The following is a 17366-nucleotide window of genomic DNA, read 5'->3' as shown; positions in this document are numbered from 1 at the left end:
TCCTATGTCCAGATGTGAGAGCGGAAGTGTCTGACCTGGATTCATCCACTGTGCTGCAGAGATGTTCATGGAAGCACCAAAACAATGTGAGCATCAGACCGGCCAATCAGAGCTCAGTGTCACACCGGCCAATCAGAAGAGTAACTCTTACCCAGACTCACAGAGGAACAGGGTTAGGATCTGATTCTCAGTCCTGGATCTAGACTGGTTGTCTCACCCGAACTATTCTTCTTCTGCAGCTGCGTTTGGAGCTGCTTGACCTCACCAATGAAATTCAGAGGGTTGCCATCGAGGAGGAGGAGAGCCAGGAGGTATCCCCTGACACACAATGACCAGAATGACTTTAAACTCAACTGACCTGACACTGACCTGAGACTGATCTGGACGTGAATTCTCAGACCTGTAACTCAGAGTAGATCCATGTCTTGTCCATCAATTTGACTGTTTTCTGTCCTTCATGTTTCTTCTTCACGTGCTCAGCCGGCATACGTTCCTCACGCTCTGGCTTTCAAACGATCGTACGCCATCAAGGTACACCCGATCCTCTGATGGTTGTGGCATCAGGACAGCAGTTTCACTTCCTGTCCTAATATCTATGTGCTGTCATTTCAGAGACACCCCCTGAAGGACCAAGTCCTGCTCCAGCACTCTGATGGACAGTCCTCCTGCCCCACAGAGGTGGTGGGGGTCCTGGCCCAGCCGAAGGAGGCATCCAGTCTGAGTGTGAAGGAGACCATGTTCCAGAGGGAGATTGAGGGTGGAGACGAAGACCTGGATGCCAGAATCACCCGACGGGTCCAGAGAGCTGCGAAGAGACAGGCCAAACAGGAAGAGCTGAAAAGATTCCACAAGGCTCAGGTGAGGTTACTTGAGCTCAGACAGTCCAGGATCTGGACGAGATGAAGTTACCTGAGTGCAGGTGAAGTTACCTGATGTTGTGTTCTGTGTATCTCAGATGATCCAGAGGCAGCTGCAGCAGGTGGAGGAGAAACAGAGACAGCTGGAGGAGAGAGGAGTGATGGTAGAGAAAGCTCTGAGAGGAGAAGCAGGTACTGAATGTACAGGCCAAAGGAACACCTGAACCTACTTGGTTCTACCTGAATCCACCTGTGCTTGTGTTTGTGTTAGATTACTGGGGAGAATCCAGCCAAAGTGCAGACATGGAGCTTCACCTGGGAGGTCAGTGCACCTGTTCTCTTACCTGTAGAGTACCTATACACCAGGTGTGCTGCAGTACTGATCCCAGTTTTCTGTGCAGGGCTGGGGAAGCTGGATAATCCAGCTCTGATGCAGCAGTGGTTCCAGCTGGTCCATCAGAAGAACACTCTGGTTCGATATGAGGCTGAGCTCATGATCTTGTGAGTATGTGACCTTTGACTTCTGACCCAGTAGTAGCAGGTTCCTAAGGTGTGATGGTGCTGGTTCTGTGTTTCAGTGCTCGGGAGCTGGAGCTGGAGGACAGGCAGAGTCGCCTGCAGCAGGAGCTCAGAGAGAGGATGGCTGTGGATGGTAATACACAGATGATCAGAGCTCACCCGCTCACCTGTGTATTTCTGTGTGTAACGATCACGTGTGTGTGTGTGTGTGTGTGTGTGTGTGTGTGTGTGTGTGTGTGTGTGTGTGTGTGTGTGTGTGTGTGTGTGTGTGTGTGTGTGTGTGCGTGCGTGTGTGCGCAGACCACCTGAAGGATGAGGAGCAGCTGGCTGAGGAGCGGCTGATCCTGGAGGAGATGTTGGAGGTGGTGGAGCAGAGAGACTCTCTGGTGTCCCTGCTGGAGGAGCAGAGACTGAAGGAGCGAGAGGAAGACCAAGACTTGGAGCAGGTCATGCTGTCTGGAGAACTGGGACTCACCTGGACCTGAAGCTGGTCTGACTTCCTGTCCTACCTGTAAGACTGAGGAGCAGAAGCTGGACTCTTTAAACCCACCAGACAGAGACAGCATGTTTGGAACTGGGAACTGTCGAGTTTCTGTTGACCAGTCAGGTGTGAGGAAACTTTGGTTTGATGCAGGTGAAAAGAAAAAGATGCTGTCAGCTGAATTCATTTATTAACCTTTTAAAATCGTCAAGTTCATAAAACAACCAGAGAGCAGAAACAGGAAGTCCTGCTGTGAAATCAGCTGGCTTCCAATATTTCCTCAGAGGTTAAAGTCATCAGAGCAGCCAATGAATAAAATCCATTAGAAGCCCAACAGAGTCCAGGTGGTCTGAATCCTCCAATCAGATCTGATGATACTGCATTCATGTACTCCCAGCAGAATGAGGAAAAAAATGATAACAGCTTGTATTAGATATACTCTGTAACGCTGACATGTTTATACTCAATATGCTTCAATGAACGCTAACATGCCAGCTAGCCAGTAAGATGCTGGTGCTGAAAATAAGCTCATTTAAATGAAGATGCAAGGGAGGGAGACAAGAAGACAGCTCAGGCTACAAAGGAAGGTGGCTTTCAGTGATAAACTACCTTAAAACTGCATTCTTTCTAGTGACCAACAGGGGGTGACTCCTTTGATCTCTGAGGGCCTTGTCCTGTTTCCTGCACAGTCCCTATTCTTCGGTCAGATCCATGCCTTGTTAAAGGGGGAGGAGCTATGATAGACAGGATAAACTGAAGTCCAGTTTAAGATAAAGAAGGGTTATTTTGAACTGTTGATCATGCAAAGCTGCTTTATGGTATTCTAAGAATAAAAACTTTAAGCTGCTAATGAGCAGAATGGGTCAGATTGTCTGTGCATCCAAAACCTAATGATCAAACTTTATATGGAAGCCAGCTCTCATGCAGTTCTGAACCACTTCCACAGAAGAGAAATGTCCTTTAAATGTCTCGTAAAGATAAAAAAAAAATTATATTAAAACATTTTAAAACAGGTCATTAAAAAGCTTGCAGGCCTGACCCTGCGGGGACTTGACCCTGCAGGGGCCTGATCCTCCTTGGACCTGACCCAGTGGAGGGCCTGACCCTGCAGGGGGCCTAACCTCTGCTAAGGTTTTGGCAGTAACACTAACAATCATTAAAATTACTTAAACATTTCAGTGCACAGAGTTTAATGGTGTTCATGGAGCTGTGGTGGTTTTTGAAACAAAGACTTTCTTAATAATAACAGAAAAAATAATAATCAATAAAGATCTGATAATAACCGGAAGGAACATTTGGTTCTCTTGAATAGTGCACACAGAATCCAGCTTCAGTTCTCAGTCATGTGACTTACTTTCATGTTTATCATATTGATTGATTGTGCCATCAGATCACCTGTGTGCCTTACCCCCCCCCCCATGTCTGCCACCTGATCCATAACGTGTCCATGCAGCATGATGATGGTTATTAATGTAACTCTGACTCTGTGCTGTGAAATAAATGACTCATTTCTGTCATTCTGTCTCATTTTCTACACGCTTCAGTTCAGCTCATTTTATAACATTATTTCATAAATTCATATTCAGCTCCTTTGATAAGATCCACAAACAGTTCCTCCATCAGATACTGAAGAGGTCCGTAATGTTTGGCTGTTTAACGTAAACCACGAGTGTTCTTCAGCTCTGAGGTTTCTTCTGATGGATTAACACTGAGAGAAAAGCTGTGGGACCTTCAGAGTAAAAATAATGTTGCTCTGGATCAGTGAGGTACCTCAGAGTCAGCCTGGCCTGCAGGTGATGTGGTTGAGCAGGCCGCAGTCTGTACAGCCTCTAAATGTGCTGCTTAGCCATCAGGAACAAACATCTGTTCTTATAACCAGATGTGTGAGCTTCTCTAACCCTGACAGTTTCTGGATCTTTGATGCCTTTGTGGGTTTGAAACAGTCTGAAAATGTTTCAGAAGATTGAAGCTATTTTGTTTTCCTGAACATCCTGAAATCTGCAAAAGCAGACCAACTGGAACCCTCTGAGAGCGTTTGGAGCTGTTTCTGAAGATTCAAGTCCAAGTCGGACATTTCAGTTTGTCTAAGATTTCAGCCATTTTAGAAGATTTAAAACACTTTGTGTTGCTTCAAGCAGTTTGTGTGTCTGCGGTCTCTCGTTGGTGTTCTCTTTTTTGTCCGGTTGAATGTTTATGTAACCTTTCCTGTTGGGTCACACTAACCGACAGATGGTGAAACTCTGTCCCGTTAATGATCCGACTGAAAGAGGAAGTGAACTGCAGGATCTGAACTCTGGATGTTGTCATCCTCTGAGACTGATGTGTTCTTCCTCAAACTGTTTCTTCAGTCATGTTAGGTAAAGTCTGAGGTTCCTGCAGCAACCCTGAAACCTTCTGTGAGTTCATGTGCGACACAAACGAGTTTCACTGTAGAGTTACAAACATTATAGCCGTCACTGATTCAGCTGATGGCGATTTTCACTGACTGAAGAGTTCAAAGCCGTACGGTGCAGTCAGTAATGTGATGTTACCAGATGGTCCTGTTGTTAAGAAGGTTTAGCTCATTTTTACACCAGTCAGTGTGAGACGAGTAAACAAAGTCAGGACATTTCCGAATTGTAAGTACACAAAGTAATCATCACACATTGTTTCAGAGTTTTCAATGAAATATTTAAACTTGAGTTCATGATTATTTTTCATTACAATGAACTAGTTTGCAGATAAAGTTAAAGGTAGAAGTCCAGGTTACTGATTTCTTTTGAGTACATGTGCTGCAGTCTGCAGTCATGATTCTCATCATCCAGTAACATTCTGGTGAGATGTTCTGGTTCTGTTTGCTCCCACATTCACAGGTCACAGAGACTCAGGTTGTTCTGTGTGCCCTGATGCTCGAAGCTGTCACAGCGTGACACAGATAGGAGTGTGAGGTACACTCTACTCAAAAAAGGAATCATTCCCCATATTTATGCAAGATTAAAGATCTGATTTTAAAGGGGTTTTTTGGCCACAGTGGCTTTATTGATGGTGGAGAGTGACAGGAAGTCTGGAGGAAACGCAGCAAAGAGTGACAGGTTGGGACTCGAACCTGCGCTGACTGCACTTCACCTCATGGCTTATATGGTTGCCCACTCTTCCACTGAGCCACCCGAACGCCCCTGATGTAAAGTATTTAAGATGTTTTTTATGCTTACCTGAAATAATAAAATCACAGCATTTTTCTGCTCATGTGATTAAAAATAAATATTAGACTTTAAAAGCATAACCTGTAATTAGAAGGAACAGCGCATAAAACATTTCAAGGGTCTTCTAAGTTCATCACTTTTAAGACTTTAATTTCCCTGACAGAACCCTCCCAAAGGGATTAATAAAGTTTAATCTAATCTATCTCTAATCTAAGACTTCTACAAACTAATTTTTCTTCAGCTTTTCAGGTGTGCAGCTATGATGTGGAGCACTGCCAGCTAATTTAGCTATAAAGTCTATCCAGTTATACATTCAAAGCAAATAATATGTTCCCTCTGTGCGCGTCAAATGAAACTATGATTTCAAACTGAGGTGGAGAATAACTGGTTTGATGTTGAGTTAAACCAAGCCTGAAATATCATCCAATCAGGACTTCTCTGTGACATCAGCTGAGGACTGAATAAACAAGAAGAACCAACAGCTCAGCTCAGAGTTTATTTCTTTATAAAATCGGCTTGTTTTCCTGCTGCAGACGATAGCAAAAAAAAAAAATGAAGGATTTAATGAAAACTTTAATCAGGGACAAACATTAAGAAGCTACAGCTGTGATAAAATACTGCTTTGGTGCTGATTCTGGTTTGGTTTCACACTGGTCTCTGACTGGTTCTGGGCTGGTTTCTGCTGTTACTGACTGGCGGCATTGCTGCTGTCCACCTTCAAGTCCTTGGAGACGAGTCCCGAGGTGACCGGGTGCATCTCTGTTCGATGAGCCAGAAACACTCGAACAGCTTCATCACCAAACTTCTTAAAGTTAAACACCTCCCTGAAGAACAAGCATAGCCATGATGATCAAAACAACAGAAGCACAGTGGAAACACTTGAGAAACAGTAGAAATGCAGTAAATATACAGCAGAAGTAATAGAAACACAGAGAAATGGCTTCATTGACAGACAGTAAAAATAAATACGAAGCTAAGTGATGAGTATTGGTCTGGGGAAACACAGTGGACTGACGGTTAAATGAAGCAAACTCAGGTAGAGTGTAAATACCTGAAAAGCGGTCGTGTGAACTTCATCCTCCCCTGCTCGGTTGCCATTTTCAGCGCCATGGGGACTGCTTCCTCCCACCTGGACCTGACGCACAGCCTCAGCCACCTGGAGAGAGAACAGCCACTCAGCAAGATTCTTAAAGGGGGCAAGGGTTTGAAATGAAAGTCACCTTTAGATCTGCTGAAGGACTCACCTGAAGCGGATCTCTGCATTCATACAGGTATTGAGATCATACACCTCCTGCATCTTCTTCACATGAGTCAGCGGGAGTGGATCCTGAAGAAAGAAACAGGTGAGTTGAACTGGATTGTGATGAGATGAACTGGACTGTGGTGAGATGATGTGTGGTACCTCGTGCAGCAGCAGCGACAGGAACTCGATGACCTGGTGGGATGAAAGAGACTTCACGTCGGACTCCTTGAAGCTGTTCAGGTCCTGGTCTTTGGCCTGAAGGGGGACAGGGGATGGAGGTTTGAACCGGAACATAAATTCACCCTAAATGAAACCATGCCAGGTGCAGGTGTTACCTGGAGCCACCTCTGACTCAGAGCAATGCAGGCATCTGCCAGCGTGGTATCATATCTGAAACACAACAGCCAATCAGGACAAAGGAATCAGCCATATTTAAGGACTCAGAGACCATATGGAGGTCCGACAGGTTCCACTTACTGAGGTTTGACAGGAGGCATTCCAGGTGTGAACATCCAGGCGTTCCAATCCACCTTGTTCAGGATGTCCACCTGAGCCACAAGAATGTCAACATATGAACACCCCACACTGACCTTTGAACTCACCTGTCTGTCATACTAGGAGATTTTGACTGATCAATCTGTAAATACTGATTATTTCTCCCTGCTATGTTGATGTTCCTTTCCTGCTCTTGCTGTGATATCACCTGAGTGTCCAGGTGTTCCTCACCTTGTCTTTGAAGTATGTGAACAGGTAGTTCTTCCACTCGTCTGTGGTGACACTGCTGTAGGCAAATCGCTGGATATACGACTTCACAAAGCCCATGAACACCTCTGAGGGAGACAAACCAACAGGGGTGTTAGCGACTGAGCGGTAACCAGGTGAGTGTGCAGGTGTGTACATGAGTTACCTGGCCCTCCCAGCAGCTCCTCCAGGTGGTACAGGAGAGCAAAGCCCTTCTCGTAGGGCACAGAGGAGAAGGCTTCGTCAGGGTTGACGTCCTGCAGGCTGGGCACCAGGTTAGTCAGAGGGTTGTTGGCTCCAAAGGTGTTCACCTGAGGGATGATGAGCACAGATGAGTGGAAGAAAAAGGTGCCTGACGTCAGATTGTGATGACAATGTAAGACGGGTAAAGCTGGATGAGATTCTGGTTCTCACCGAGTCCTGCAGTTCCTTCCAGCCCCCGATGGCTTTGAATTGTCTGAACTGTTCGCTCTCCAAACACCTGCCGATCATCCTCTCCAGGTAGACCGTGTGACCCTCGTTCAGCCTGAAGGTACAAACATGCTGACGGTCAAACACACGTCTGTTTCCTGTTTCAACACAAAACCTGTCAGGTGTTGAGGTTTGATGTGGACGGCGGTTGGGACGCAGGAAGTCCAGGGATCACTTTCTGAATACTTCCGAACCATATGGCACCTGTTTGACTGAGTGTGACATCTTACTGAAGCCCCGCCCACATAGAAGATGACTAGCTTGCCATGGATCTCTTTGTAGCTGAGAGGTCCATGACAATCATGGATCATATCAGTCATCAGCAACCTGTGCTTTCATTGGCAGTCGCTTCAGTTGCCGCCTTAAAATTCTGAAAGGTTAAATTCAGGACCCGCCCACTTTGCACAACTAATGTTTAATTTGTCCATCATGCTGTTTGTTCAGCCTCCTGATGTTCCTCATGAAAACTAAAGTACATCAAACATTTTTAACGGCTTATCAGAAGGATGATCTCAGCGAGATATCGTATCAGCAGTGGGGACAGTTTCAGCTAATAGCCAGTGGAGACGCAGACCATCATTCTTATACCTACAGTTTTCTCTTAAACTGACCGAGGTCGTGTTTTTAACGGTTTCTGAGAAAATGGTTAGAGCTCAGGCTGATCATCCTCGCAGTGGGGTGGGCATCTTTAACGTGGTTGTCTTTGTGTCTCTGTGGAGGTATGGCGTGCCACAGGGGTCAGTTTTTAAAGACACACTGTCGTTCTCAGGTGTACCTGACTCTCAGATCACCTGAGCCTCAAATAGTGGCTTCTGTCAAGTGTTTGTGTCTTTGTGAACTTGAACCCTGAACTCAAAAAGGGTCTTTCCAGGTAAACTAACCCCACTATCAGTGGATCCTGTTTCAAAGAACCCGTCTGTTCCATTGCCATTGTCCAGAATGCATTCCACACATTTATGCTAAAGAACCACCGCAAACAGCAGTGTCTGGATGGCACACCTGAGCAAATGTTTCTGCCTCTTTATGCCGGCTCAGAGCATGTTTGAGAACCAATTTAAAGATTTTATGTTCTAGGTGTCCATGGGTTCTCTCCCCGCTACACGCCTGTGAGCACCGCCTACACCTGAGGCCCTCGAGCTGAGCTCTACCCTTTCGTCTGATTGTTTACCAGAAGTGCTCCCAGGTCTTGTTGGTCACCAGGTTTCCGGTCCAGCTGTGAGAGATCTCGTGGGCGATCACCTGAACGGCACAGTCATAGACGGTTATGGAATGTGTAATATTGTAATGCAACACGTACAATCACATGGTGCGGTGGGTGGAGCCTTGTACTCACATTAGACAGAGATCTGTCTCCAGCCTGGAACAGACAGAAAACAGCTGATCAGAATCAACAGTCACGTGACACTGGCAGGTCATCAATAACCCGACTGCACGCATATGCGTACGTACCAGCAGAGTGGGCGTGGCAAAGGTCAGACACGGGTTCTCCATGCCACCATAGGGGAATGATGGAGGGAGAACCAGGATGTCGTACTGACCCCAAACATACGGTCCAGCCAGATCCTCAGCGGTCTTCAGCATGGCCTCGGTCTGAAAGATGAGGAACACTCGAACATTCATCCATGTTCTCCATGTTCTGTATGGTCTACATGTTTTGTATGTGTTGGGGGGGTTTACTAGTCATATATACCCTGGAATGACCCATATACTCTGAAGGCCCTGTACTTTACACTAGCTTATCACTAGCTTACCCTTTCCATCCCTCCCCACCCTAGTGCTCCCATGCTATATGCTTCTGCTCTGTCGCAGAGGTTTTTGTAACCTTATTCTGCGTATGTGCGTATGTATACAAAGTATGAGATGATTTTTTCCTCACTCATCCCTATATGTTTTCACTATTGTTTCTGTCTTTTTAATGGCAGCGCCTCCAGAAGGGGGGGCAGCATGGCCACAGTTCACCAATCTCCCCATGTTTGTTCTGTCTGTCTTCTTGGATGGTGTTCTGTTAACTGTAATTTCCCCATTGTGTGATCAATAAAGTATCATCATCATATCTACTGGACTTGACACTCTATACTTTGTGCCTGTACACCTTTTGTTTTATGATCTTATGACTTGTGCTAATGGTTAGCGCTGACAGCTTTATGGCTCATTTTGGCACTTTTATGGGCTGTGATTTGTAGAATGTAAAGGCACCTCGTACATACCTAATTAATGACATTTATGGATGGTTTTGGCAGCACAAACTGCCCTAAGTCATAAAAATAGCAACAGTAAAATTAGTTTTAAATGTTCAGAAAACAAATTTATGGTGTTCTCAAAAGCTTGATCACAGGGGCTTGATGATCTTAGCATTGTTGCATCTGATAGCAAAAACATTAAAAGGGTACATGCCTACAAGTATTTGGGTATATGGACAGATGACAAGCTTCTCTTTAATGCAAACACTGTAAATCTTATTAGCTCAAAGTGAAGATTCAATTCAATTCAATTCAATTCAATTCAATTCAATTCAATTCAATTCAATTCAATTCAATTCAATTCAATTTTATTTATATAGCGCCAAATCACAACAAACTGTCGCCTCAAGGCGCTTTGTATTGTGGGTAAAGACCCTACAATAATACAGAGAAAACCCAACAGTCAAAACGACCCCCTATGAGCAGCACTTGGCGACAGTGGAAAGGAAAAACTCCCTTTTAACAGGAAGAAACCTCCAGCAGAACCAGGCTCAGGGAGGGGCAGTCATCTGCCGCGACCGGTTGGGCTGAGGGGAGAGAAAAGACATGCTGTGGAAGAGAGCCAGAGATTAATATCAATTAATGATTAAATGCAGAGTGGAGTATAAACAAAGTAAATAAGGTGAATGAGAAACAGTGCATTATGTGAACCCCCCAGCAGCCTAGGCCTATAGCAGCATAACTAAGGGATGGTTCAGGGTCACCTGATCCAGCCCTAACTATAAGCTTGATCATAAAGGAAAGTTTTAAGCCTAATCTTAAAAATAGAGAGGGTGTCTGTCTCCTGAATCCAAGCTGGGAGCTGGTTCCACAGAAGAGGGGCCTGAAAGCTGAAGGCTCTGCCTCCCATTCTACTCTTAAGTATCCTAGGAACCACAAGTAAGCCAGCAGTCTGAGAGCGAAGTGCTCTGTTGGGGTGATATGGTACTATGAGGTCTTTGAGATAAGATGGTGCCTGATTATTCAAGACCTTGTAGGTGAGGAGAAGAATTTTAAATTCTATTCTAGATTTAACAGGGAGCCAATGAAGAGAAGCCAATATGGGAGAAATATGCTCTCTCTTTCTAGTCCCTGTCAGTACTCTAGCTGCAGCATTTTGGATCAGCTGAAGGCTTTTCAGAAAGCTTTTAGGACAGCCTGATAATAATGAATTACAATAATCCAGCCTAGAAGTAATAAATGCATGAATGAGCTTTTCAGCATCACTCTGAGAAAGGATGTTTCTAATTTTAGAAATATTGCGCAAATGCAAAAAAGCGGTCCTACATATTTGTTTAATATGTGCATTGAAGGACATATCCTGGTCAAAAATGACTCCAAGATTTCTCACAGTGTTACTGGAGGCCAAAGTAATGCCATCCAGAGTAAGTATCTGGTTAGACACCATGTTTCTAAGATTTGTGGGGCCGAGAACAAGAATTTCAGTTTTATCTGAATTTAGAAGCAGGAAATTAGAGGTCATCCAGGCCTTAATGTCTTTAAGACATTCCTGCAGTTTAATTAATTGATGTGTGTCATCTGGCTTCATTGATAGGTAAAGCTGAGTATCATCTGCATAACAATGAAAATTGATGCAGTGCTTTCTAATAATACTGCCTAAGGGAAGCATGTATAATGTAAATAGAATTGGTCCTAGCACAGAACCCTGTGGAACTCCATAATTAACCTTACTGTCTGAAGAAGACTCCCCATTTACATGAACAAATTGGAGTCTATGAGATAAATATGATTCAAACCACTGCAGTGCAGTACCTTTAATACCTATAGCAAGCTCTAATCTCTGTAATAAAATGTTATGGTCAACAGTATCAAAAGCTGCACTGAGGTCCAACAGGACAAGAACAGAGATGAGTCCACTGTCAGAGGCTCTAAGAAGATCATTTGTAACCTTCACTAATGCTGTTTCTGTACTGTGATGAATTCTGAAACCTGACTGAAACTCTTCAAATAAACCGTTCCTCTGCAGATGATCAGTTAGCTGTTTTACAACTACTCTTTCAAGAGTCTTTGAGAGAAAAGGAAGGTTGGAGATTGGCCTATAATTAGCTAAGACAGCTGGGTCAAGTGATGGCTTTTTAAGCAGAGGTTTAATTACAGCCACCTTGAAGGTCTGTGGTACACAGCCAACTAATAAAGACTGATTGATCATTTTTAAGATTGAAGCATCAATAATTGGAAAGACTTCTTTGAACAGTCTAGTAGGAATGGGATCTAACAAACATGTTGCTGGTTTGGAGGAAGTAACTATTGAAGTTAACTCTGAAAGATCAACTGGAGCCAAAGAGTCTAAACAAATACCAGCAGTGCTGAAAGCAGCCGAACATGAAGAATAATCTTTGAGATGGTTATGAATAATTTTTTCTCGAATGTCTAAAATTTTATTTGTAAAGAAATCCATGAAGTCACTACTAGTTAACGTGAAAGGAATACTCGGCTCTACAGAGCTCTGACTCTTTGTCAGCCTGGCTACAGTGCTGAAAAGAAACCTGGGGTTGTTCTTATTTTCTTCAATTAATGATGAATAGTAAGATGTCCTAGCTTTACGGAGGGCTTTTTTATAGAGCAACAAACTCTTTTTCCAGGCTAAATGAGCATCTTCTAATTTAGTGAGACGCCATTCCCTCTCCAGCTTTCGGGTTATCTGCTTTAAGCTGTGCGTTTGTGAATTATACCACGGAGTCAGGCACTTCTGATTTGAAGCTTTCCTTTTCAGAGGAGCCACAGTATCCAAAGTTATACGCAGTGAGGATGTAAAACTATTGACGAGATAATCGACCTCACTGGGAGCAGAGTTTAGGTAGCTGCTCTGCACTGTGTTGGCACATGGCACTGAAGAGCATAACAATGAAGGAATTAGATCCTTAAACTTAGTTACAGCACTTTCAGAAAGACTTCTACTGTTTTTTGGCTTTGACTTCAGAAATAAATCTTTTTTGCTTATTCTAAGAAAAAACTTGTGGCCGCTCCGTTTGTGCCTGTAACTGATTATGGTGATACACTGCTACCTCTTCAGTTCTAAAGAGTATTGATTCAGTGTACCATGTATCTCTGTTTTATTATGAATGCAAAGTCTCTGACTCACCACTGCATCCTTTGTGATTTGGTGGGTTGGCCCCATTCAAAGAAAACAGCTCTGGTATATTTTCCTCTATAAAGCCATTTTATGTAAACTTCAGTTTACCTCTGTACCCTTCTCTGTCCTAGTACCAGTAGATACCAGCCACACTCCTCTAAATGACTGCTTTTTGACAGGTCTGGGGAAAACAGCATTTACTTACTGTGCACCTTGGACATGGTCTCATATACAGAAAGACCTCAATTTAACCATGCCTCTATCTACCAGTGAATTTAAATGCATAATAAGGAATGCAGTGAAGGAGGCTTGTGGATGTTTCTTCTGAAAAGCCATTCAATGTTTCATACTATGGGTATTTTATATTGTGTATTTGTTGATATTTTATGTTGTATCTGTAGTATTTTGAGATGTTTTTGAGTTTATATGGCTGCTAACTTGGTCATGTCTCTCTTGTAAAAGAGATTGCAACTTCAATGGGACTTCCTGGTAAATAAAGGTACTACTGATGATAAAAATTATTAATTGCTCCCAGCTGCAGACCTGTCAACAAGAAACTGTAGTGATGATGGATGATCTGGGAAGATTACAAGGAGCAGGAAAGGCTGCCAAGAAATGAAGTGTCAAGTTTCATAACAGGGAAACTAAATCTTTTAACCTTGATCAAAGTAAGCACATTTAAAATATCAGTTTTTTTTTTATATTAGACACAATTAAATCCAAGATTTGGAAATTTTTGGCCTGAAGAAATTCTGCAAATCCTTCAAAATTTACAACCCGACAAATGTTCTATGTGTTCGCCATGTTCCGCATGTTCTGTGCGTGGTCTGTCCTCTTTAGTGTGCCCTCAGTGTGTCTGCGGTTCCCCACAGGGGCCTCGCCAACTCACCATGGAGAACTCAAACGCTGCTTTGTCCACAAACTCTTTCTCCGACCAGACTCTGGACCTCGGCCCGATCTCCCTGCCAACCAATCAGAGTACAGAACTAAGGTAACCTGCTGAAGGTTGTGCTGTGACATCAGAGAACAGGTGAGACAGTTGGTACCTGCTCTCCAGAGCTCCAGCCACAATGGCTATCAGGTAGGAAGGCATGGGCACCTGAGGTCAGAGGTCAAACAGAGGACATTCACATCTGAGGCCTGGTGACAATGATGTCAGGTAAATAGGAGAAAAAGGAGACTCCGCCTACCGTCTGCCTGAACCTGTAGATGATCCGACCGCTGTCCTGCGGATCGACTTCCTGTCCGTCTCTCACCGCACTCATCACCGCCACCAAGTCCTTAGGGACAGACACCTGAGGGACAGCCATACACACACACACACACACACACACACACACACACACACACACACACACACACACACACACACACACACACACACACACACACCTCAGGGACAGGTAAACACACACAAATACACACATGCACACATCGATCTCAGAAGACACGTGAGCAAACACACACACATGTACGCACCTGAGAGGCAGATGTCAGGCTCCAAAGATTGAGGTGATGCTACACAGGCTGACTGGGAGTTTTTTTGGTTTTTTTTAGAGTATATTAATTACGTAGACAGGTGCATTTACCTTGGCGTAGTAGGTGTGCTTGATGGACGGGGTGTCCTGACAGGGGATCATGCTCCTGCAGTGATGAGCCTGTAAGAGAGAAAACAGGGCAAAATGACCCTTAACAGCGTGTTGTGTTCAGGGGTAGTCTGTACAGGGGACATTCTGCTGATGGTGGGCAGAGGAGCAGCACACTGAGGCTTTAAACGAGAAGCAGGTCAAAAACAAGAAGAGGAAGGAAGCTCATGGTTGAGGTTTCACAAAGTTTCAACAATTGAAAGAAAAACAAACAAACAGGAAGTGGAATTATATTTTCATATGAAGAGGAGCGTTTCAGGTTTAAACCAGCAGAAAATACGTTTACAGTAAAATTCAGTTTTTAAATGTTTTGACCTTTTAAATCTTCACAAATAAACTGCATCATCTAAATTTTTATTGTTTTGATTAATTTTTGCACTTTAAATATTATTGTTTTTTCTTTTACAGTCCATCCGTCTTCATTCACTTATCCAATTCAAGGTCAATGAGCGGGTAAAATGATTTCTGTTTAAAATCAAACTTCAGCCACGGATCTCTATTTGTACGAATTGTCAGTGAATGTGGCTTTGTGTTAAACACCGAGCTGGCGGGTGGGGCTCAGGTGAGGGTAAACAGCTCACCTGACACTGGCTGAACAGGTAGGGCTTCTCCTTCCCGGCCGTCTGCTCAGGTGTGAGCCACTGCAGCGCTGACGCTGATGGAGACGTCTCATAGGTAACCTCCACAATCACATGCTGCCCTCTGATTGGACAACAGAGGTTAAATTTTATTTTGAAAAGAGAGGCCATGAGAACAGGCCATGAGAAAGGAGGACGGTGTCACCTCGAGAGGTCAAAGGGCAGTGTGATGTCCAACGGTGCCCCCTTGAAGCTGTGTTTGGGGCCCAGACTGAAGCGTGCCGGCTGCCCATTGGCTGTCACGGACACCACGCTCAGGTTACTGCTGTCCAGAGTCTGCGACACAGGAAACCGCCATTATTGAGCTGCTGTGTCAGCACCTGAACCTGCTGATAAAAATTCACCTGTCTACTCCAACCTGCCCTACCTGAACAAAGTCTACCTTAACAGAGTCTGTCCTAAAGCTGAGACACGTCACAGCATTCAAAAAACATCTGATTTAACTTCTGTAGCTACTCATCTATAAACACAAAGAAGACCTTTATGAACAGGTGTGGGTTAATGTTGCATCCACCTTTTTACAGGTGACCTTCCTGCAGCTGCAGAATCAAATTTAAACTTTTATGTTTAAAAGTAAATTAAATAACCTGTGAAATTAGAAAGTGAAATTCTGCTCTGCTGAGCACCTGCAAAACTCTGAGCTCAGGTGGACACACCTATTTTATTAGACTTCAGCCTAACTTGTGTCACACCAAAGTCCAGCCAGAAAAGTTTTTTATGCTTTAAAAATATTTACAAATCTGATGATATCCACAGGTGAGGTAATGAAGCATAAAAATAACCAGACAGTAAACTGAACAGACCTCTGCAGAATAAAGAATTTAACCTGCAAATTCACACGCCTGTTTCACCCTTTGTAAACGTTTGTTTGAATAAAGCAGCCACTGAACGCTGCAGCACGTCACACTGTGTTCATTTAAATTAAATCAAAAATAAAACTATCAAAGGTTCGGCTTCAAACTCCCGGATTTAAAGTTCCACATTCAAAGCTTTCATGAACATTAAAGTCAGTTTATTCAAATGTGGCTGACGAACAGTTTTAATTACTGTGTAATAACATTTCCACCAAATTTCGTTTAAAAACAGCTGCATCTATGCTCCCTGAGCTTAAAGTTGACCATAAGGGGACACCTGAACATCTGCACTAAGCCGGATCACAGAGGAACATCTGAGGAACCTGGCCCGTAACGGGCCCGTTAAAACCCTCCTGCCTGCCACTGAACACACACCCGCCGTAAATTCAGCGGTTTTTAGCCGGACTCTGGCGAGCACACGAGGGACCGTTAGATCGAGGCTAACCGTCCCGGGTCCGGTGACGTTACCAGCGTAGAGAAGCGGTCCTCCAGCACCTCCACGGTCAGCGCCACTCTCCCTCTGATCACGTGCCTCTCGAAGTCCAGATGCAGGTGCAGGTTCAGGTGTTTGGTGACGCACCTAGCGAACGAGGAGAAGGAGCACGGGTCCGACATGATGATCCGTCCGGTTACAGCGGAGAGACTGAAGGACCGACCACACACGACCGGTTATCTACCGGAACACGCTGCGCAAGCATCCGAGCCTCCTTTCACAATAAAAGTCCAGACACAAGGGGGGAAGCTTTTATTTCGAAACAGGAAACCTAAATAATATGAAGTTCATGTTTTTTTTTCACTTTTGTTGTTTCAGAGGACTCGGTATAAACTAATTCAGACAGATCAGACTCCACTATCTTCATTATTCTGAACTTTATTATTCAGCTTTCAGCTGCTCATCGGTTATTGTTGTAGCAGAAGAACTGAGCTGGGAGGGTAACATATAAATAAATAATCTATAATATACTTTGAATGTATGAATGTAGAAAATGAGAGAGGGGGACAGTGAAACAGGAAGTGCAGAGGATCAGGCAGGAGGAAGTGAGGAAAGCTATGAAGAGGATGACATACCTGTGGAGGTATGAAGGTGTCTAGGAGAGAGGACAATGGACTTTATAACCAGACTGTCAAAAAGCCACAGCATGAAGATCTGGGAAGGAGTTGTTGTTGCTAGGTGAAGAAGAGAGGTGATGATCAGTGAGCAGCAGGATGGCTTCATGCTGAGAAACAGCACTACAGATGTGATGTTTGCTTTGAGGGTTTTGATGGAGAAGTTAGAAAAGGTCAGACAGAGCTTCATCGTGTCTTTGTAGATCTACAGAAAGCAGATGATTGGCTGCTTAGAGAGGAACTGTGGTACAGAGAAGGATGTGACGGTGGAGCAGGACATGTATGAGGACAGTGGGGAGGTGTGCGGTAGGAGT

The 17366-nt window shown here is 44.2% G+C and overlaps 2 protein-coding genes across 2 annotated transcripts in view; one reads left to right on the top strand and one right to left on the bottom strand.

The window, feature by feature from the left end:
• mical3b (microtubule associated monooxygenase, calponin and LIM domain containing 3b) overlaps positions 1-3374 on the top strand; it is a 31634-nt gene extending 28260 nt beyond the window's left edge. Inside the window, exons 28-36 of the mRNA XM_030719800.1 lie at positions 13-86; positions 240-311; positions 481-531; positions 613-858; positions 956-1049; positions 1129-1179; positions 1259-1358; positions 1436-1509; positions 1677-3374. Of these exons, the coding sequence (XP_030575660.1) occupies positions 13-86; positions 240-311; positions 481-531; positions 613-858; positions 956-1049; positions 1129-1179; positions 1259-1358; positions 1436-1509; positions 1677-1861 (947 nt within the window). The 3' untranslated portion in view covers positions 1862-3374. The remainder of the gene's footprint in view (positions 1-12; positions 87-239; positions 312-480; positions 532-612; positions 859-955; positions 1050-1128; positions 1180-1258; positions 1359-1435; positions 1510-1676) is intronic.
• Positions 3375-5521: 2147 nt separating this feature from the next.
• Positions 5522-16643, bottom strand: lta4h (leukotriene A4 hydrolase). The gene is given in 20 exon segments (XM_030719921.1): positions 5522-5863; positions 6091-6195; positions 6284-6366; positions 6442-6537; positions 6618-6672; positions 6760-6830; positions 7009-7112; positions 7190-7334; positions 7438-7549; positions 8663-8733; positions 8828-8851; positions 8944-9084; positions 13697-13769; positions 13854-13906; positions 13998-14102; positions 14397-14465; positions 15035-15155; positions 15237-15367; positions 16414-16607; positions 16610-16643. Coding segments are annotated over 20 exon segments (1926 nt in total). The 3' UTR covers positions 5522-5724.
• Positions 16644-17366: the final 723 nt, after the last annotated feature.

This window comes from Archocentrus centrarchus, chromosome 23, assembly GCF_007364275.1.
Source record: "Archocentrus centrarchus isolate MPI-CPG fArcCen1 chromosome 23, fArcCen1, whole genome shotgun sequence".
NCBI classification, from domain to species: Eukaryota; Metazoa; Chordata; class Actinopteri; order Cichliformes; family Cichlidae; genus Archocentrus; species Archocentrus centrarchus.
Note: the sequence above shows the minus strand (reverse complement) of the source record. Positions and strands in the feature narration are given on the sequence as shown.